The 22,899-nt window shown below is 51.7% G+C and overlaps 1 protein-coding gene across 1 annotated transcript; it reads right to left on the reverse strand.

Annotated features, from left to right (window-relative positions):
- Positions 1-906: 906 nt before the first annotated feature.
- Positions 907-22,051, reverse strand: LOC147991390 (uncharacterized). The gene is made up of 4 exons (XM_087538648.1): positions 21,881-22,051; positions 21,713-21,811; positions 21,528-21,618; positions 907-1,202 (listed from the first exon to the last, which is right to left on the reverse strand). The coding sequence occupies exons 1-4, from the start codon at positions 22,049-22,051 to the stop codon at positions 907-909; spliced, it is 657 nt and encodes a 218-aa protein (XP_087394774.1).
- Between the last annotated feature and the right edge of the window lie 848 nt (positions 22,052-22,899).

The following is a 22,899-nucleotide window of genomic DNA, read 5'->3' on the forward strand; positions in this document are numbered from 1 at the left end:
GTGAGAGTCAAGCCAGAACCAGAAGACAATACTTCAAGGCCAAGGAAATAGTGAAGCTGCCCAAGATCCTTAACCGCAAAGTCAGCACTCAAAGCAGAAACCAAGCGATCCGCAGCATAGTCTGAGGAACTGACCATGATGATATCGTCAACATAGACCAGGAGATACATAGTAACTGTAGGTCGCTGAAGAAGAAATAACGAGGTATCGGCCAGAGAGGGAACAAATCCATGAGCCCGAAGAGTGGTGCCAAGACGCGCATGCCAAGCGCGCGGAGCCTGCTTCAGACCATAGAGTGCCTTAACAAGACGACAGAGATGCTGCGGACGAGCTGGATCAACAAAACCGGGAGGCTGACGCATATAAACCTCCTCCTCAAGAACACCATGAAGGAAAGCATTCTGAACATCAAGCTGAAGAAGAGACCATCCACGGGTAATTGCCAGTGAGAGCAGAAGCCGAATCGTGGTCGGTTTGACCACTGGACTGAAGGTGTCCTCATAATCAAGGCCAAGGCGTTGTTTGAATCCTCGAGCAACCAGTCGAGCCTTGTATCTCTCGATAGAACCATCAGCATGTTTCTTTACCTTGAAGACCCACTTTGAGTCAATGATGTTGACACCAGCCTTTGGAGGAACCAGTCGCCACGTTTCATTCTTAAGAAGAGCGTGGTATTCTTGTTCCATCGCAGTACGCCAGTGAGGGATACTCAGGGCAGCCTGAAAATGCCGAGGCTCAGCAGTAGGGTCGGACTGCACCTGCGCCATGCAAGTCGCAAGCCAGGCCACCGTGCCATCCTTGCGTTCCTTAGGAGGAAACACCCCACTTTTGCTGCGTGTATGAGGATGCAACACCGGGGGCGGAGCAGGTGGCGAAACCGATGGTGAGGATGATGAAGGGGACACATCATCCGTCATGGCAGAGGCTGATGCAGTCGGTGGCGGTGACGAGGAAGACACAGCAGGAGACGCCGACCCACTCGAGGGCGACGCCGATCCAGACGAGCAGGACAAGTGCCGCACAGGCGACGAGGATGACGCGGAACTCCCAGGCGATGACGGCCCAGGCGTTGATGGCGGGGGACTCCCAGGCGGGGACGGCCCATGCGTCGGTGCAGGTGACGGCCCAGGCGTCGATGGCGAGGACGCCGGTGCAGACGTGACGGCCCGCTGGGCCGACGCGCCAGTCAGCAAAAGCGGCGGCTGGGCCAGAGTGGTGACGCGCGGTGCAGCAGCCGCGATCACGGGCACAGGCGGGCTCGTTGCATGGGACATGCACCAAGCCAGCCGATCGACGTGAGCAGGTGGTGATGACGGAGCCGTCGGGGACGAGGGAGCCGGAGTGTCAACCTCATCCAGGAGCTCAAGCCGCGCACATCTCCCAATACCTGCACCATGGTTAAACAACAAAGAGGGCGAATGTGCAACATCTACAAATTGATCAGGCAATATAGTGGATGGGTGCACTGGCGGTGTGGAGCTTGTGTCAGGTGAGGGAAGAGCAGCAAAGGGAAAAACATGCTCATCAAAAACAACATCGCGGGAGATATACACACGATTAGACGGGACATGAAGGCACTTATACCCTTTGTGAACAGAACTATACCCCAGAAAGACACACTTCTTTGATCGGAACTCAAGCTTGCGATTATTATACGGACGGAGATGCGGCCAACACGCACAACCGAACACTTTAAGAAACGTGTAATCAGGAGTCTGACGAAGCAAGAGTTCAAGTGGAGTTTTCATATGAAGGAGCCGCAAAGGAAGCCTATTTATAAGAAAACAGGCTGTAGTAAAAGCATCGCTCCAAAAACGAAACGGGACAGAGGCATGAGCAAGCAAGGTTAACCCAGTTTCAACAATATGACGGTGCTTACGTTCAGCTGAACCATTCTGCTGATGTGTATGTGGGCAAGAAACACGATGAGCAATTCCAAGTTTTTCAAAGAAAGTACTGAGGTTGCGGTATTCACCCCCCCCCCCAGTCTGACTAGACATGAATGATTTTATGATCTAGGAGTCTCTCAACATGTGCTTGAAATTGTAAAAACACATTAAACACATCAGACTTATGCTTAAGAAGATAAATCCAGGTAAAGCGACTATAAGCATCAATGAAACTGACATAATATTCGTGCCCACTAACGGACAGCTAGGCAGGACCCCATACATCTGAAAACACAAGCTCAAGAGGAGTTTTGACTATATGTGTAGAAACAGAAAAAGGTAACTGATGACTCTTGCCTTGCTGGCAGGCATCACAGACAGCGGCATCTTTATTACTAGACTCGGACGGTAGCTCATGACGATGGAGGACATGGCGAACAATGGGAGATGCTGGGTGACCAAGACGAAAGTGCCATAGTGATGGAGACACACGAATGCCACGGAAGACTTGGAAGGCAGCAGCAGGAGCGGGAACGTTGGTGGGGGCATCAAGAGCATAGAGACCATGGCGGTAGCGACCTCTAAGAAGTATGTTCCTCGTAGCACGATCCTTAACAAAGAGATGAAACGGGTGAAACTCACAGAAAACATTATTATCCTGTGTAAGTTTAGGAACAGAGAGTAAATTACGTGCAACTGTGGGAACACGAAGAACATTTCTAAGATGCAATGTCCTAGAGGAGTTTGTGAGAAGTGATGCCTGACCAACATGCGAAATGTGCATACCTGCCCCGTTAGCTGTGTGAACCTTGTCATGCCCACGGTAAGGCTGCTGGACAGTTAGCTTGCCCAGCTTGTTCGTTACGTGCGTGGTTGCTCAGTATCCATGTACCAAGAAGGATCAACGGGATAAGAAGGGGTGTGACCCTCCCAAACTAAATCCTCAATATTTTGCTCTTACATTAGAGCTGAGGTTTAATGATCATGCTTAGCATGACAACCCAAAGGAAGAAACCGATAGCGGGACCATTTTCTTTGGAGGACATTTCTTATGTTAAACAGTAAATATAACATATCTCTCTGCGTACCTTTGTTTATAAAACCGTATGACCGGATTGCCTTGTTTGTTGTAAATCTTTGCCCTCATAAAGGCTTTATAAAGTAGGACAAACACTCCTCGGCTACTGGCCGAGGAGTGGAAGCCGATGGTCGATCAACAAAGTTTTGTACAATGTGGATTCGAGCATTAATGATGTAAAGTACTTGAATACGTAGAGTCATTACACATAATTTGTGATTTTACTATGGATATCGATCCTTAATTCGGCCACCCATGCCCGCATTAAGGCTCGGGGGCTACTGGGCTTCGGGCTTATTATTTACAAATATTAAAGGGGCACATTGATCCCCTGATCTGGTGTTGCCACCCGACCAGTGTCTCGGGGGCTACTACATTGCTTGTCCAATGCAGAAAATTTTATGTGCAATATAGTTTCTGAGGAGATTTTGATCCTCAGGTTGGTCGGTCGCACCCAACCTGAGTCTCGAGGACTGAGCACGCCGCTTTTAGTGTCCCGAAGTATTCTGCCGAGCTAAGACTTCATCCTCAGGCCGATTTTGCAAATCGACCTGAGTCTCAGCGGCTACTGGGATCAGGGGTCTTATGTCATCCTTCATGTGCATCTCGGGTTTTAGACCGATACCCACCTTGAGGGCTACTGGCTATATATCTCGGTAGAGAATAAATTGCACCAATCAAAAATATTAACAAAAATCGGCCCACATTCAGGGTGGTGCACCACCTCGGAAGCAGTCCAGCATAAAGCTCGGGCGCTAGTGGCTGGCTCCATAGTGGGCATTTCCGGCATTAAGCTCGGCTAAACTCCTTCAACTTTTTTGAACCAAGGTGATATGACACCTCGGATATAGTCCGGCATTGGAGCCTGGACACAGTCCGGCGTTGGAGCTCGGATATATTTCGGCATTGGAGCTCGGTTATACAGTCCGGCGTTGGAGCTCGGATACATAGTCCGGCGTTGGAGCTCGGATACATTCCGGCGCTAGAGCTGGGAAGCGGTCTGGCGTTGGTGCTCGGCTGCAAAAGATACCTCGAATGCAGTCCGGCGTTGGAGCTCGGACGCAAGAGGACCCTGCCTCCCGGGAACAACTTCAAACCCGAGGTGTGGCATAAAAATAAACAAAGCATTGATAAAGGCCGGAAACTTAAAGGGGATCCTCGGATACCCGGCGTGTAAACTCGTCGAATGCATTTCGGCGATCCTCAAGATCGAAGATAAAGAAGATTTGTTGAACCAGTTTTCAAGACCGGCAACCGAAGATGAAGAACAGTTCGAAAGAATCGAGGAGCGTCCCTAACTTGAAGACCGGTTCAGGGGGCTACTAACGGTGTCCTGGACTAGGGGGTACTCACTGATGAAGCCATGTACCGGGTAGGGGCACGGACCTGTCCAAGGAGCCCTACCCTAGGACATCCCTAGGAGAAGTCACCTTTCAATCGACTTGAAGGTATCCCACTCGACGGATTCAAGACACTCGACCAGAAAGCTATCACTCGACCATGAAGCCAACCACTCGACCGCCAGGAGACCTGTAGTCACTCCGCAGGCAAACGGTCAGCTGTTAAGTAGTCTTTATGGTCATTATAGCACTTTATTAGGGGCGTTACCAGTAACGCCCGATCTTAAATGTACCTTAAACCCTGCATTACTGAGGGCAGGAGAGGGCCGGCGAACTCTATATAAGCCACCCCCCTCCTCAGTATGAAGGGTTCGCACCCCTGTTATTCACACGCCAGTAATCCAGTCGACCGCCTCCGGGCACCGAGACATAGGGCTGTTACTTCCTCCGCGAAGGGCCTGAACTCGTACATCTTGGTGTGTTTACAACCTCCCAATAGCTGAGATCTAGCCTCTCCATACATACCCCCCTACATCACTGTCAGAGTTAGAACCACGACAGTTGGCGCCCACCGTGGGGCAGGAATCTTAGCGCCTGATTGGAGAAGTTGCGATTTTTTCGATCCCTTTGATCATGGTTTCGTGCGGAGTTTTGGTGGAGGGCCGTGAGATCCGCCTCGGCGCGCTCACATTCATCGCCGACGACTCCGCCTGGCTTCAGGAGGCGCCACTCGACGTTGACGCGCTCCCCGTCCGCGGTGCAACGCATTTCCGCGCATGCGTTCGTGGCGTCCTCCTGCGGCAGCCGTCGACCCAGTATCGGTCGGCCCCCGTATCATCTCCCCGCTCTGTCTCCCACCGGCGCAAGCGCTCCGGTCGGTCGAGACTTCAGAGGTGGGTGAGGCACGCCGTGGCTCGCCAGTCGGTCGCCCCGCAAGTCGCGGCAATCGAGCCCGACGAATCGCTCTGCGGCCTGTTCGACCTGTCAACTGGCTCCGCGGAGACCGCATCCGAGTGCGACAACAGCGACCCAGCGGCTGAGATCCTGACGGTCGATGGAACGCACAGTCCTCCCGGTTTCCCTCGCGCTGATGGAGGCGCAGGTGGGGGCGACCCGTCGCGTCCCCACGATGAGTATCTCCCCAAACCTCTCACGTCATTACAGCGAGAGGAGCTTCGCCGCCGGAACACGGACGCACTCCGCACTCCTATCGTCGGAGAGTCCCCCGAGGCCCGAGCCTTGGAGGACGCGCGCTTGGCTAATTTGGCCGAGCGCACTCGACTGGAGAATCTCCAGCGAGCACTCGACGAGCAAGCGCGTCAGCGGGCTCCCGAGTCTAGTCGACGCCAGCTCTTCCCGCCGACGCAGGTATACCGAACCCCAGTTCAGAATTTGGCCGCCGTGGCCCGTATAGCAGAATCGATTCAGCCCTCCCAGTCGGAGGCTGGCAGGGGCTTGTTACAGATCAGAGCGTTGCTCTGGGCGGCGGGAAACCAGAATTCCTCTGTTTCTCAGTCACGGAATAGGATCCATAGTCGATCCGTTGCAACAAATACAGTCCAGTCGGCTCACAGCCCGCGGTCGCCCCCGAGGCGTGAGGGACGTGGCGACCGGCATGATCAGTACAGAAGGAATGAGCAGTATGATCACCGATCCGATCGTGATGATCGACATCGAGTGCCAACCCCTCCCCCGAGGAGTGGGTCATATGCGCCTCGACATTGAGATGACAGGCGCCCTCATAGCGTTGGGCAGAGGATTCCCGTCGACCCCAGGGACCCAGGCTTTGACGTGAGATCTGTCCTCGTTCAAGGCTTGGTTGACAGGAACAGGGCTCATCGGGAAGGCCAGAACAGAGATGCGCCCGCCAGCAGCAGAATACGTGTTTCAGGGCCAGAGTGTTTCAGTCGAGCCATCAGGGCCGCGGTGATTCCTCCCAACTTTTGGTTGGCGACTGGAGTCAGCAAGTTCACCGGTGAGTCTAAGCCTGACACTTGGCTCGAAGATTACCGAGTGGCTGTACAGATTGGCGGTGGCAATGATGAGGTGGCCATGAAGCATTTGCCTCTCATGTTAGAGGGCTCAGCCAGAGCGTGGCTAAATCAGTTGGCACCCAGCAGCATTTACACTTGGGAGGACCTCTCCCGAGTGTTTATCACAACCTTTGAAGGAACATGCAAGCGACCTGCAGGCCTTACAGAGTTGCGGTCTTGCGTGCAGAAGCCGAATGAAACTCTGAGGGAATACATCCAGAGGTGGATCACACCGCATCACTTGGTTGAGAATGTGCCAGACCATCAAGCAGTTTGTGCCTTCAAGGAAGGCGTTAAATACAGAGAGTTGAATCTGAAGTTCGGTCGAACTAGAGAGATGTCTCTGAATCGGATGATGGAGATTGCCACCAAGTACGCTAATGGTGAAGACGAGGACCGACTCCGGAGTGGCAAGCACAAGGCAGTCGCCCAAGAAACCGGAGGAAACTCCAGTCGAAAACAGAAGCGGAAGGCCGAGCCAGCCGCTCCTGGGGAGGCCCTGGCCGTAGCCCAGGGAAACTTCAAGGGAAAATCCAAGGGCGCCTGGAAGCCCAAGAAAGTCAAGGATCAGGATGGAAACGATGTTTTGGATCTGCCATGTCACATCCACACCAAGAAAGATGAAGAGGGTAATTTTATTTACCCAAAGCATACCACTCGACAGTGCCGGCTCCTAATCCAGCAGTTTCAAGGCAAACAGTCCAAGGATAAGGAAAAAGAGTCAGACAGAGTCGAGGACAAGGAAGACAGTGATGATGGATACCCTCAAGTCAATTCCACCCTGATGATTTTTGCCGATGTCGAAAGCAAAAGTCGACTGAAAGTCATTAACCGCGAGGTAAACATGGTTGCTCCGGCAACGCCCAGTTACCTGAAGTGGTCATAGACTGCCATCACATTCGACCAGTCTGATCACCCTACGCACATGGCCACCCCTGGGAGGCAAGCTTTGGTGGTCGACCCAATTGTCGAAGGCACTCGACTGACCAAAGTCCTGATGGATGGTGGCAGTGGCCTAAACATACTGTACGCTGAAACTTTGAAAGGAATGGGCATTCCGATGTCCAGACTCAGTACCAGTAACATGAGCTTCCACGGAGTCATTCCTGGGAAGAAAGCCCAATCACTCGGCCAGATTGCTCTTGATGTGGTTTTCGGTGATTCAAAGAATTACCGCAAGGAAAAGTTGACATTCGAGGTTGTGGACTTCCAAAGTGCTTATCATGCCATTTTGGGCAGGCCGGCTTACGCACGCTTCATGGCCCGACCATGTTACGTGTATCTCAAACTGAAGATGCCTGGCCCCAAAGGTGTGATCACTGTTACGGGCAACCGAAAGAAAGCAGAAGAGTGTTTTCAGAAAGGCTCGAAGATCGCTGATGCTCAGATGGCAGTGGTCGAGCTGCAAGAGTACCAAAAGACTGCCGATCCGAGTGAATTGCTACGAGCCAAGAAGCCTGCTTCAGAATCAGCTTTTCAGTCGTCCGGTGAAACAAAGCCAGTCCACATTCACCCGACCGACCCCGATGCTGTCCCCGACTCACATCTCAACGACGCTCGACTCCAAATAGGAAGAAGCGCTCGTCTAGCTCCTCCGTGAGAACTGGGACGTCTTCGCATGGAAGCCCTCTGACATGCCTGGAGTTCCCAGAGGGCTGGCTGAGCACCGTCTATGAGTCGACCCAAAATTCAAGCCTGTGAAGGAACATCTTCGACGGTCCGCCGTCCAGAAGAAGCAAGCCATTGGTGAGGAGGTAGCTCGGCTCTTAGCAGCGGAGTTCATCCAAGAGATTTACCACTCCGAGTGGCTCGCCAATGTTGTCATGGTCCCCAAAAAGGACAAGTCACTTCGCATGTGCATTGATTTCAAACATATCAATCGGGCCTGCCCGAAAGATCATTTTCCTCTCCCTCGCATCGACCAAATAGTCGACTCGACTGCTGGGTGCGAGAGATTGTCTTTTCTAGATGCCTATTCCGGGTACCATCAGATCCGTCTGTATGGACCCGACGAGATCAAAACAGCTTTCATCACTCCATTCGGATGCTTCTGTTACGTCACCATGCCGTTCGGCCTCAAGAACGCCGGAGCCACGTTCATGAGAATGATTCAGAAGTGTCTACTCACTCAAATCAGTCGGAATGTGGAGGCATACATGGATGATATTGTGGTCAAGTCACGGAAAGGTTCCGACCTGCGGGCTGACCTTGCTGAAACCTTTGCCAACCTCAGGAGGTATGATATCAAGCTCAATCCGTCAAAGTGCACGTTCGGAGTTCCAGGTGGAAAGTTACTCGGTTTTCTCGTTTCCGAACGGGGGATCGATGCCAATCCTGAAAAAGTTGGCACCATACTCCGGATGAAGCGTCCTGTACGCGTGCACGATGTCCAAAAGCTTACAGGCTGCTTGGCCGCTCTAAGTCGATTCATTTCTCGTCTCGGTGAAAAGGCGTTGCCCCTTTACCGACTGATGAAGAAGTCTAACAAGTTCGAGTGGACTCCAGAAGCTGACGCAGCATTTGCAGAGCTCAAAGCTCTGCTCTCCACCCAGCCGGTGCTTGCTGCCCCAATCAGCAAAGAGCCTCTCCTGCTTTACATTGCAGCCACAGGACAAGTTGTCAGTACAGTTCTTACGGTCGAGCGGGAAGAAGAAGGAAAGGCCTTCAGAGTTCAGCGCCCAGTCTATTATCTGTCTGAAGTTTTGACCCCTTCAAAACAAAGATACCCTCACTACCAGAAGCTCTTATATGGGATTTACATGACCACGAAGAAGGTTGCACATTACTTCTCTGACCACTCCATTACAGTCGTCAGCGACGCCCCACTGTCAGAGATTCTGCATAACAGAGATGCAACTGGTCGAGTGGCCAAGTGGGCGATTGAACTCCTTCCCTTAGATATCAAGTTTGAAGCAAAGAAGGCTATCAAGTCCCAAGCAATCGCAGATTTCATCGCCGAGTGGATTGAACAGCAACTTCCGACTCAAGTTCACTCGGAGCACTGGACCATGTTCTTCGATGGATCTAAGATGCTGAATGGTTCCGGTGCTGGGGTAGTTCTAGTCTCCCCCCGAGGAGATAAGCTCAGATATGTTCTCCAGATTCACTTTGATTCCTCCAATAATGAAGCAGAATATGAAGCACTTTTGTACGGGTTGCGCATGGCCATTTCACTCGGCGTCCGTCGCCTCATGGTCTATGGCGACTCAGATTTGGTGGTTAATCAGGTGATGAAGGAGTGGGACGTCAGAAGTCCGGCTATGACTGGTTATTGCAATGCAGTGAGAAAGCTAGAAAAGAAATTCGAGGGGTTGGAGCTTCATCATATCCCCCGACTGAAAAATCAGGCAGCTGACGATTTGGCAAAGATAGGATCCAAGAGAGAAGCCATTCCCAGCAACGTGTTCCTGGAGCACATTCACTCGCCGTCGGTCCAAGAAGATCCTTTTACAGAAGAAGCCCCGCAGCCGAAAAGTGCCATAGATCCGACTGAAGTCGAAGTTCCTGCTGTGGTCGACCTAATCATGGAAGTCTTGGCAATCACTCCCGACTGGACGATACCGTACATCACGTATATCCTAAGGAAAGAACTCCCAGAGGACGAGGAAGAGGCTCGATAGATCGTTTGCCGATCCAAGGCCTTCACAGTCATAAAGGGGCAGTTGTATAGAGAAAGCGCGACTGGAATTGGTCAAAAGTGCATAACACCAGAAGAGGGTCGGATAATCCTTGATGATATCCACTCGGGGACCTGTGGTCACCATGCGTCTTCTCGGACCATTGTGGCTAAAGCATACCGAGCGGGATTTTACTGGCCTAGAGCAAATGAGATGGCAAAAGAGATAGTCGACAAGTGTGGAGGGTGCCAGTTCTACTCCAACATGTCATACAAGCCTGCGTCAGCTCTGAAGACCATTCCACTCGTATGGCCCTTTGCTGTCTGGGGACTAGACATGGTTGGTCCACTGAGAACAGGCAGAAGTGGTTTCACTCATGTGCTTGTGGCAGTCAACAAGTTTACCAAATGGATTGAAGCTAAGCCTATCAAGAATCTTGATGCTTGCACTGCTATCAGTTTCGTCAGAGGGCTAACATTCAGATATGGAGTCCCGCATAGCATCATCACTGACAATGGGTCAAACTTCAATTCGGACAAGTTCAGAGCTTTTTGCGCCTCTCAAGGCACTCGAGTCGACTACGCATCGGTCGCCCATCCCCAGTCAAATGGACAAGCTGAAAGAGCAAATGGTCTGATTCTCAAAGGACTAAAGCCTCGACTGATGCGTGATCTCAAGCACGCGGCAGGTGCTTGGGTCGACGAGCTTCCGTCAGTTCTGTGGGGATTGAGGACCACCCCTAACCGGTCGACTGGAAGAACTCCATTCTTTCTGGTTTATGGAGCCGAAGCAGTTCTGCCAAGTGATCTTCTTCACAACGCGCCCCGAGTCGAGCTTTACACCAAAGATGAAGCAGAACAGGCCCGGCAAGACGCAGTCGACCTCCTAGAAGAAGAGAGGGAGATGGCCATGATCAGATCGACCATTTATCAGCAAGACTTGCGTCGATTCCACGCCCGGAATGTGAAGAGCCGAGCCTTCCAGGAAGGAGATTTGGTCCTCCGAGTGGATCAACAGAAACCACACAAACTTGCCCCTACTTGGGAAGGCCCCTTCATCGTCACCAGAGTCCTCCACAATGGAGCATATCACCTCTACAATGTTGATCACCAGATCAACGAGCCACGAGCTTGGAATGCGGAACTACTACGCCCATTTTACACTTGAGTTCTCCCTTGGACGAGATGTAATAAGAAAAAAATTCCCGCAGTTCATTTTTATCAAAGACAAGAGTGTTCCAATAATTGCTGTCACTTTTGTTTGCGTGCGAAATCCCTCAGTGGGTGACTTAGCTGCGAATCAGTTTCGCCTAAGTTTGAAAAATCCTACCGAGTGGAGAGCCAGACTCCCACTCGGGGGCTTAGCTGCAGCCCAGTGCTTGCCTAAGTGTTTAAAAATCCTACCGAGTGGAGAGCGATCCTCCCACTCGGGGGCTTAGCTGCAGTCCAGCACTCGCCTAAGTTCTCCCGCTAAGAGACTTAGCTGCAGTCAGACACTCGCCTAAGTTTGAAAAAATCCTACCGAGTGGAGAGCGATCCTCCCACTCGGGGGCTTAGCTGCAGTCCAGCACTCGCCTAAGTTCTCTCACTTAGAGACTTAGCTGCAGTCCGGCACTCGCCTAAGTTTGAAAAAATCCTACCGAGTGGAGAGCGATCCTCCCACTCGGGGGCTTAGCTGCAGTCCAGCACTCGCCTAAGTTCTCTCACTTAGAGACTTAGCTGCAGTCAGGCACTCGCCTAAGTTTGAAAAAATCCTACCGAGTGGAGAGCAATCCTCCCACTCGGGGGCTTAGCTGTAGGCGAGCACTCGCCTAAGTTCTCTCACTTAGAGACTTAGCTGCAGTCAGGCGCTCGCCTAAGTGATTAGAAATCCTACCGAGTGACGAGCCAGACTCCCACTCGGAGGCTTAGCTGCAGCCCAGTGCTCGCCTAAGTGTTTAAAAATCCTACCGAGTGGAGAGCAAACCTCCCACTCGGGGGCTTAGCTGCAGCCCAGCGCTCGCCTAAGTGTTTAAAAATCCTACCGAGTGGAGAGCAAACCTCCCACTCGGGGGCTTAGCTGCAGCCCAGCGCTCGCCTAAGTGTTTAAAAATCCTACCGAGTGGAGAGCAAACCTCTCACTCGGAGGCTTAGCTGCAGCCCAGTGCTCGCCTAAGTACAAGACACAACCCAATCCGCGAGTCGACTGCTACCTTCCCCTTCGAAGCTGCGCCGCAAATACAAGGTTATTCCGAGTGAAGATCAAGATCCACTCGACGAATCAAACCATGAAGATATTCAACGAGAAATCAAGATCAGATAAAGCCTAAAAGGTCCCAGACCTCAGATCAAAGTACTCAAGCCCTCGGCTCGGCGGAGTTTAACGGTTACAAATCCACTCGGCATTCCGAGGCCAATTTAAAGTGAAGCATAGAAGTTTTTCATTCCTCAGGAGGAGGACTGGAGGGGGCGACGAACTCGTCCAAGTCGATCCCGTCTGCAATACAAGTGGCAGCAGCAATAAAAGTCTCCATGAAGTCCTGAAAGTTGTGCTTCCTGGTATTGGCAACTTGGATGGCGGCCAGCTTTTCTTCTCGCGCCTCCTTGCAATGGACGCGGACCAGAGACAGAGCGACATCAGCACCACATCTAGCAGAAGATTTCTTCCATTCCGCCACTCGACCCGGGACTTCATTCAGTCGGACCATCAGGGACTCGAGGTCGTTCTGAAGTGTCGTTCCGGGCCAGAGTGATGTGTCGATCCGAGACATCGCAACCTTCAGCCGAGCAAGATAATCAACGACACTGGTAACACGAGACTCCAGTCGGAGCACGTTCATAGCAGCCTCGTCCTTCATGAGAGAATTGGCGGGATCCAAGCCTGGCTCCACTCGACTGGTTTCCTCTTCGAAGCTCTGGCAGAATTCTGCAAACACGATTCAAGAATAAGACAGTGGCCGTCCGCGGGCTTGGCAACTACAAGACAGCCGGGTTGGAATAATTACCTTCGAGCATGACGAACAGCTTCTTGGCGAGTCCTCCAAGATAAGCCTCCAGATATTTTACCTTCCCCGCCAGCTCGCCCGCCTTGTCGTGCAGAGCCATCTTCTCCTTCTTCAGTCGACTGGCATCTCGATTAGCTGTCTCGAGAGCAGTTTTCAGTCTAGAGTTCTCCTGTTCAAGAGTTCCGACCGAAGCTAGTTTCTCTTCTGCGAGCTTCGTTTTGCTCGAGGCCTCCTTCTGCGCCTCTGCAAGGTCTTGATGCTTCTTCTTCAGAGCTTCCTCCAGTTTATCTGCGGCGCGTCGAGTGGAACCAACATCAAGAATGGACAAGAAAGAAAAGCCACCTGTTAAGAATGGAGAACCTCACCAGCCATACCTTTTGCTTCTTCTTGCGCCTTCTTCAAATTCTCCTGAGCAAGCTTCAAGTTAAGGTTGAGCTGGATCTGCTGATTCTCGAACTCAGTATAGCGAGCTACAAGTTCGCAAGATTTCTGTAAAAAGAAAAATCAGTCGACAGACGTCCAAGATAAGTTGCTTCCGAGTAACTAAGAGACAATGATGACGTTTCTAAGACCACAGCCGAATCAAAAACATTCGACAGTAGTCTCGGGGACTACACCCAGTGGGTGCACTCAGCGTGCCCCCACTGGTTTGACCAAAAAAAAGAGAAAGAGAGAAAAAGTCGACTGCCCGCAGTCGACCGGATACAGTTCCACTCGACCTGGCCCGACCAAACCGAGTGAAGAAATACAGCTACAACAACACAATGTAAAGACTACAGTTGACTGCCAGCAGTCCACCGTAGTCTCGGGGACTACACCCAGTGGGTGCACTTAGCGTGCCCCCACTCGTCCAAGGATTGGCAGACACACCCAATGGGTGTACAGATACAGATACAAAAGATCTTCGAAAAAGAGACTCTTCAAACAACATATCATAACAGACCAAGTGTTGAGTCGACTGACCTGGACGTTGCTCTGAAGAGCCGAACTCGCGTCATAGGCTGCTTGGCTGGCCTCCCGAGCCATCTTCACTTTCTCCATCATGATCCCCGCCTGGCGTATAGCCTCCTTTGCAGCAGCCGCTTGGTCCTCAGGGACGGGGTATGCGGCAAAAAGCGAAGACGGATCCGCAGTCGACGACGAGGGCCGCGCACTCGCCAGAGGAACGGCGAAGGTCACAGAAGCCCGAGTGGTGTCACCACCATCCCAGGCCACGGCCTCGGACGCCGGAGCGGATTGGGGGGTCTTGTCTGCCGACGCCCTCTTGTGCCTCCTCACTCTCAACGGACCGTTGTCGTCATCATTCGGGAGGTCGATAACATGATGAGGGGCTGCAAGAGAAACATTCAATCGACCAGAGTTGCAATAAATGATCAGTCGACTCAAAGCAAAACGTCAGTAATCGTACCAGGGTTGGAGGTAACAGCATCCTCCATCTCTTGGTCGTCGCCCTTGGCGGAGACCTCAGAAGTAGCAGCGCTGCAAATCTCGAAAGTCAGTCAGTTGGCTCAATGAATCGACCAAGGATCTGTCCATGGTCGACGAAGGAAAGCAAGTTTTGTTATTACCCGGAAATGGTAGGGACAGCTATCTTCATCTTGGGCAGAGCCTTGGGCGGCTTGGACAGCGTCGTGCGTGGGTGCTTGGGAACCTTCCCAGTCGGCGTAGGAGAAGAGGTCCGAGGGCGTTTCGACGACTGCCCAACAGAAGTAGTCGCCTTGCCACGTTCCCGCGCTGGGTCGTGTGTCTGCTTGGACCGCCCCTCTGGGCGAGGGGGTTCGACCTCCTCCTTCTCCTCTTCGCTGGAGTCGATGTTGTCGTCTCCCTCTCCTTCACCGTCGGACTCCCACTCGCCTTGGTCGTCCCCACTCTCACCTCCGCTCGCCTTCCCTTCCTCAGTTGGCTCCTGAGCCCCGTTGGGCGTCGAGTACATCTCGGTGGTCGCCTGGAAAGCGATAGACAAGACGAAAGTCAATCGACCAACTCAAAGAAGACCAATGCAGAAAACAAGATTTCAGTCGGGAGCATAAAGACATACCTGGTCCACTTCATACGAGTTGTCGAGTGGAGTTACCCTCCTGGCTCCTCGGGGGTTGTCTTTGTTCCCCGTGATGCTCGACAACCACCCCTCCAGCATCTCGTCGGTGACCTCCTCCGGGTGGATCCGAGTGGTGTCATCGAGACCCGAGTACAACCACATCGGGTGGTCACGGGCCTGGAGCGGTTGGATGCGCCTCTGGAGGAAGACCTCCAGCAGGTCCATCCCAGTCACACCCTCACGGACAAGCTCAACCACTCGACCGACCAACACTTTGACTTGGGCCCTTTCCTCCGGCGTCACTTTCAGAGAAGCGGCTTTTTCAGCTCGGTCGAGGGAGAAAGGAGGAAGACTAGTCGACTGTCCTGGGGTCGCCTGGTCCTGACAGTAGAACCAGGTCGCCTGCCAACCACGGACCGACTCCGGGAAAGTAATAGATGGAAAACAACTCTTCCCCCTCGTCTGGATCGCCAAACCCCCGCACAACTGGATCACCTGCGTCTCTCGTCACTCGACTTGGCCTTCTTGACCGATTGAGAATGGCAGGTAAAGATGTGCTTGAAAATTCCCCAATGGGGGCGGCAACCCAAGAAAGCCTCACACATGGAAATGAAAGCGGCAAGGTATACAATGGAGTTGGGAGCAAAGTGGTGGAGCTGCGCTCCGAGGAAGTTCAAGAAGCTCCAGAAAAAAGGATGGGGCGACAGAGAAAACCCTCGGTCGATGTGGGTGGCTAGGAGCACTCACTCACCGTCGCGGGGTTGAGGTTCGATCTCTCCCCCCGGAAGACGCGCGGCTTCGTGGGGAATGACTCCCCCCTCGACCATGTCGTCGAGATCCTCTTGCCGGAGCACCGACGGCATCCAGTCGCCCTGGATCCAGCCTTTGGGCAAAGCGGTCCTAGAGGAAGATCCGCCCCGAGCAGACCTCTTCCCTTTCCCCGCCGCCGCCGCCTTCTTCGTGCGCTCCAGAGCGGAGGTCTTGCCCTTCGTCATCGTCGCCGGCGAAGTCTCGCACGGGCCTGCTGCGCTGGGGCGAGAACGGAGGCAGCGGAAGGACTTGCGAAGGGAGAGAGGAAGAATAAAGGAGGAGAAGAGAGCGCACTGCTTGGAAACCCCGAGCCGGCGATTTATAAGGGGCTGCTCCCGAGTGGCTGACTGGTAGGCCCAAACTATCCAGTCAAATCCCGCGGCGGACGCGCGCGCAGTACGTGGCGAAAAAGGTGACGCGGGGATCGAGGAGCTTCCGCTTTATCGTTTCCGATTACTGCGGCCGCTCCCGTCCCACGCGCTTCCCAAAATCCGAAATCCCACGACATCCGCGGGCTGTAGAACAACTTGTCAAAACGGAAGACCCCGCCCGCGCCGACGCTCGGTATGTCGCAAATAAAGAAATTCACTCGACGAAAGGCCTGGAATGGATCAAGGCGACTGAAAAAGGTTGGCAACGTCATCCGTGATGATTGACCCAAAACGAGGCGCTCACGTAGCCCGAAGAATCAGTCGGAAATATCTCCAACTCTTTCCCCACTCTAACCTCGATCCATTCGGGGGCTAATGATGAAGCCATGTACCTAGGGTAGGGGCACGGACCTGTCCAAGGAGCCCTACCCTAGGACATCCCTAGGAGAAGTCACCTTTCAATCGACTTGAAGGTATCCCACTCGACGGATTCAAGACACTCGACCAGAAAGCTATCACTCGACCATGAAGCCAACCACTCAACCGCCAGGAGACCTGTAGTCACTCCGCAGGCAAACGGTCAGCTGTTAAGTAGTCTTTATGGTCATTATAGCACTTTATTAGGGGCGTTACCAGTAACGCCCGACCTTAAATGTACCTTAAACCCTGCATTACTGAGGGCAGGAGAGGGCCGGCGAACTCTATATAAGCCACCCCCCTCCTCAGTATGAAGGGTTCGCACCCCTGTTATTCACACGCCAGTAATCCAGTCGACCGCCTCCGGGCACCGAGACGTAGGGCTGTTACTTCCTCCGCGAAGGGCCTGAACTCGTACATCTTGGTGTGTTTACAACTTCCCAATAGCTGAGATCTAGCCTCTCCATACATACCCCCCTACATCACTGTCAGAGTTAGAACCACGACACTCACCATGTCGTCTCCCGATCTATTAGATTGGGCCGAGGACCCCCGTGGCCGTATACTCATGGGCCAGTTCGGACGGCTGCCGCATACAAGGAAGATTCCACAAGACTTGGCAATCAAGACAAGGACTTCTCCCCACCGGCGTATTTGGCTAGGACTCTTGTTATCCTAGGCCTCCGGTGCATTATATAAACCGAGGCCAGGCTAGTCGATAGATAGACAATATATACAACAATCATACCATAGGCTAGCTTCTAGGGTTTAGCCTCCTTGATCTCGTGGTAGATCTACTCTTGTACTACCCATATCATCAATATTAATCAAGCAGGAGTAGGGTTTTACCTCCATCGAGAGGGCCCGAACCTGGGTAAAAACATCGTGTTCCCTGCCTCCTGTTACCATCCGGCCTAGACGCACAGTTCAGGACCCCCTACCCGAGATCCGCCAGTTTTGACACCGACAGTGAACCTTCGAACTATGAAGAAGCGATGGCGGGCCCAGATTCCAACAAATGGCTTGAATCCATGCAATCCGAGATAGGATCCATGTATGAAAACAAAGTATGGACTTTGACAGACTTGCCCGATGATCGGCGAGCGATAGAAAAAAAATGGATCTTTAAGAAGAAGACGGACGCGGATGGTAATGTTACCATCTATAAAGCTCGACTTGTCGCTAAGGGTTATCGGCAAGTTCAAGGGGTTGACTACGATGAGACTTTCTCTCCCGTAGCGAAGTTGAAGTCCGTCAGAATTATGTTAGCAATTGCCGCATACTATGATTATGAGATATGGCAAATGGACATCAAAATGGCATTCCTTAATGGTTTCCTTAAGGAAGAATTGTACATGATGCATCCGGAAGGTTTTGTCATTCCTAAGAATGCTGACAAGGTGTGAAAGCTCCAACGCTCGATTTATGGGTTGCTGCAAGCATCTCGGAGTTGGAACATTCGCTTTGATGAGATGATCAAAGCGTTTGGGTTTATGCAGACTTATGGAGAAGTCTGCGTTTACAAGAAAGTGAGTGGGAGCTCTATAGCATTTCTCATATTATATGTAGATGACATACTTTTGATGGGAAATGATATAGAGCTTTTGGACAGCATTAAGGCCTACTTGAATAAGAGTTTTTCAATGAAGGACCTTGGAGAAGCTGCTTATATATTAGGCATCAAGATCTATAGAGATAGATCAAGACGCCTCATAGGTCTTTCACAAAGCACATACCTTGATAAGATATTGAAGAAGTTCAATATGGATCAGTCTAAGAAGGGGTTCTTGCCTGTGTTGCAAGGTGTGAAATTGAGCTCAGCTCAATGTCCGACCACGGCAGAAGATATAGAAGAGATGAGTGTCATCCCCTATGCCTCAGCCATAGGTTCTATTATGTATGCCATGCTGTGTACCAGACCTGATGTAAACTTTGCCGTAAGTTTGGTAGGTAGGTACCAAAGTAATCCCGGCAAGGAACACTGGACAGCGGTCAAGAATATCTTGAAGTACCTAAAAAGGACTAAGGAAATGTTTCTCATTTATGGAGGTGACGAAGAGCTCGTCGTAAAGGGTTACGTCGCGCTAGCTTCGACACAGATCTGGATGACTCTAAGTCACAAACCGGATACGTGTATATTTTGAATGGTGGGCAGTAAGCTGGTGCAGTTGCAAGCAGAGCGTCGTGGCGGGATCTACATGTGAAGCGGAGTACATGGCAGCCTCGGAGGCAGCGCATGAAGCAATTTGGGTGAAGGAGTTCATCACTGACCTAGGAGTCATACCCAATGCGTCGGGGCCGATCAAACTCTTCTGTGACAACACTGGGGCTATTGCACTTGCCAAGGAGCGCAGGTTTCACAAGAAGACCAGGCACATCAAGCGTCGCTTCAACTCCATTCGTGAAAATGTTCAAGATGGAGACATAGATATTTGTAAAGTACATACGGACCTGAATGTAGCAGATCCATTGACTAAACCTCTCCCTAGAGCAAAACATGATCAACTCCAGAATTCCATGGGTGTTCGATTCATCACAATGTAACTAGATTATTGACTCTAGTGCAAGTGGGAGACTGTTGGAAATATGCCCTAGAGGCAATAATAAAAGGATTATTATTATATTTCCTTGTTCATGATAATTGTCTTTTATTCATGCTATAAGTGTGTTATCCGGAAATCGTAATACATGTGTGAATACATAGACACCAACATGTCCCTAGTAAGCCTCTAGTTGACTAGCTCGTTGATCAACAGATAGTCATGGTTTCCTGACTATGGACATTGGATGTCATTGATAAAGAGATCACATCATTAGGAGAATGATGTGATGGACAAGACCCAATCCTAAACACAGCACAAGATCGTATAGTTCATTTGCTAGAGTTTTTCCAATGTCAAGTATCTTTTCCTTAGACCATGAGATCGTGTAACTCCCGGATACCGTAGGAGTGCTTTGGGTGTACCAAACGTCACAACGTAACTGGGTGACTATAAAGGTATACTACGGGTATCTCCGAAAGTGTCTGTTGGGTTGACACGGATCAAGACTGGGATTTGTCACTCCGTATGACGGAGAGGTATCTCTGGGCCCACTCGGTAATGCATCATCATAATGAGCTCAAAGTGACCAAGTGTCTGGTCACGGGATCATGCATTACGGTACGAGTAAAGTGACTTGCCGGTAACGAGATTGAACGAGGTATTGGGATACCGACGATCGAATCTCGGGCAAGTAACATACCGATTGACAAAAGGAATTGTATATGGGGTTGCTTGAATCCTCGACATCGTGGTTCATCTCCTAGGGCCGCCCCCTAGGAGATCCCATCTCCTAGGGCCGGCGCCCCCCCTTGGGGAGCCTATATAAAGGGGGGGAGGGGCAGCCGCACCCTTGACTCTTGGCGCCTCCCTCTCCCCTGCTACACCTCTCCCTCTCGCAGAAGAACGGCGAAGCCCTGCTGCGATGACTGCTGCATCCACCACCACGCCGTCGTGCTGCTGGATCTTCATCAACCTCTTCTCCCCCTTGCTGGATCAAGAAGGAGGAGACGTCACGCTGACCGTACGTGTGTTGAACATGAAGGTGCCGTCCGTTCGGCGCTAGGATCTCCGGTGATTTGGATCACGTCGAGTACGACTTCCTCATCCCCGTTCTTTGAACGCTTCCGCGCGTGATCTACAAAGGTATGTAGATGCAATCCGATCACTCGTTGCTAGATGAACTCATAGATGGATCTTGGTGAAACCGTAGGAACATTTTTGTTTTCTGCAACATTCCCCAACATATACGGCCGTGGCTAAATTTCGTGTTTTGACCCTTTTGACAAACAAAATCAAAATCTGACCCCGGTTTGAAATATTTTCGGGATTTGACCCTTTTGCTACCGCCAGAGTCTCTGGCGGTAGGGTTAGACAGCCTACCGCCAACGTCACTGGCGGTAGGGTGTGACGGAGGGGACGGCGGCCGTCGCCGCGTGCTGACGTGGATAAGTACCCTACCGCCAGGGGCCCTGGCGGTAGGCTGTCTAACCTTACCGCCAGTGCCTCTGGCGGTAAGGTGTGGCAGGGTTTTGCCATGCAGACATTCTGTAACGAAAGATGCAAGGGCCCTGGCGGTAGGTTCACCCTACCGCCAGCCCCCATGGCGGTAGGTTGTCTGATCCTACCGCCAGGACCCCTGACGGTAGGGTCTTGTGTTTTGCCGTATAGAGCTTCTGTAACGAAATATGAAAGGGCCCTGGCGGTAGGTTCACCCTACCGCCATGGGGGCTGGCGGTAGGTTGTCTAACCCTACCGCCAGGGTGTCTGGCGGTAGGGTCCTCTGTTTTGTTTTTCAAGTTCATTTGGTTGCTTGTTCTCAAATTCAATATGACAGCAATATCACAGCAAGTTTCACAAATATGACAGCAATATCATAGATTTTAAACAATTAAACTTGGGCATCACATAGATCCATATGAAGATAACTTGAAGTGCATAGAACATTTCAAACACATAGATGCACAAATAGCAAACACATAGTTCCACGTACTTTCACAAGCACTAGACAAGTTCAACCAAACGAAGTTCAACCAAACTAAAAGAGCCAAGTATCGAAGAGCATAATCAGTTGCTCCTTCACCTCTTGGAGGTACGGTCCTCGTTACTCTTTGAACGAGTCTCTTCGGTCTTCTTCTTGGGCCGGCGAGGAACCGTTCTCTAGAAAGGGTCCGGACTCAGCAAATCCTTCTTTTTCGAATTCCTCTTCGGCAGCTGAGATGCTTGAGATGTTTGAGTTGGTGGAGGTCCATAATATTCATCGTACTCCTCCTCCCCGTTGCTCTCCTCCTCCTCCCCTTCTTCATGTGTGGCCTCCTCCTCCTTCTCCCCTTCTTCATGTGTGGCCTCCTCCTCCTCCTCCCCAACCAACCTAGACGATGGGGGAGCATGGCTCGATGAGCCGATGAGACCCTGTGTGGCTACAGGCTGATAAGCTTCAACTGACCCAGCTCCAGCACACCCAAGCAGCCCTACCAGCTTGCGACAATGCTTCACGAACTTCTGCACTCACAATGAAACAAGGGCATAATAAGTATCAGATCGACTGATTGCAGGTGAACAAGATGCATCTGTTCCGAGGAGGCTGGAATTGTACCTTCATCGTCCCCCTCACTTTGTTCTCAGATTCTATGCTCCCGGGGAGATCACCTAGTGCATCTGAGGCTTCAAAGATGCATCTGTTCAGCTCACCAGACTGCAACGACATAAGTCAGTCACGATGACGAATAAACTAATTTAAATACAACCGTCGGTTCAAACTTACCACTCTGTTGATGAGGGGTGCAAACTCCCTAAATCTACTGTGCATGTCTCTGATGCCGGTCTGGTAGGCCTCTTCCTCGGGGTCATCCCTCTCCAGCTCCCCGATGTCTTCCGCCGTCCACCGAGGCCTGAGACGAAGACGGTGCTTCTGGCCATCATCGTACCACCTCATGTGTCGGCTCAGGTAAGCATCCCAGTCAGTAACTTTCCTCTCCACGTCTTTACAGAACCTCCGTCGGTTCCACTCCGTCGCATGAGTTTTATGCTTCTCTCCCCAGTCTGTGATCGACCGATTCTTCTGCCGGCTCATCCTGCAAGGCATAAGCAACAAGAATCATCATAAGCACAATGAGATCATCATAAGCAACAAGAAACATGATAAGCGTAATGAAATCATGGGCACGGAGAACAAAGCGCTCACAGGTGGAGCGCGTGGCCGCCGGTATCGGTGGGCTGGCCCGGTGGGGTATGCTGATAAATCCCAAATTGTGTGGCCACGCGGTGTGGCAAGTGCCACTCGACGACGTACACACATATCATGGGCACGATGCACCGCCAGAGACCACGGTCCGCATCGCACATCACGTTCAGATCAAAGCCCCACTGTCGGTCATGATATGGCCACCAGTTTACCTGTTACATATACATTGGTAAGTTCCCACTCTCGGTCAAAAGTGGAATCAAAGAGAAAGGTGTTGAGCGAGTTCATATACCTGCGTATGCGTCAAAGCGTCCAACTCGTTGGTGTAGGTCTTGTACGAAGTCTTGTTTAGGCCCGTGTAGAGTTTGACAACGTCCCACTCGTAAGCTATGGTGGGGTGTCGAGTCTCGTCGCCGTCTTCGCTATAGGCACCCCACGGGCGTCTTGGCAACTTCTTCGGACGCCCCACCGGCAGCCGCTCCTACATCCAAATGGAGAAGGCCCAGACAAAGCCACCCATATTGGACTTGTCTCCCGTCCTCTGCGTTGCGTCGTCAAGCTGCAAAACATCAAATGAGGATCAAATATAAGAAAATGTC

The sequence above is a fragment of the Triticum urartu genome, chromosome 1A (genome assembly GCF_056163025.1).
Source record: "Triticum urartu cultivar PI428250 chromosome 1A, HENAU_Tu73, whole genome shotgun sequence".
Taxonomy (NCBI): Eukaryota; Viridiplantae; Streptophyta; class Magnoliopsida; order Poales; family Poaceae; genus Triticum; species Triticum urartu.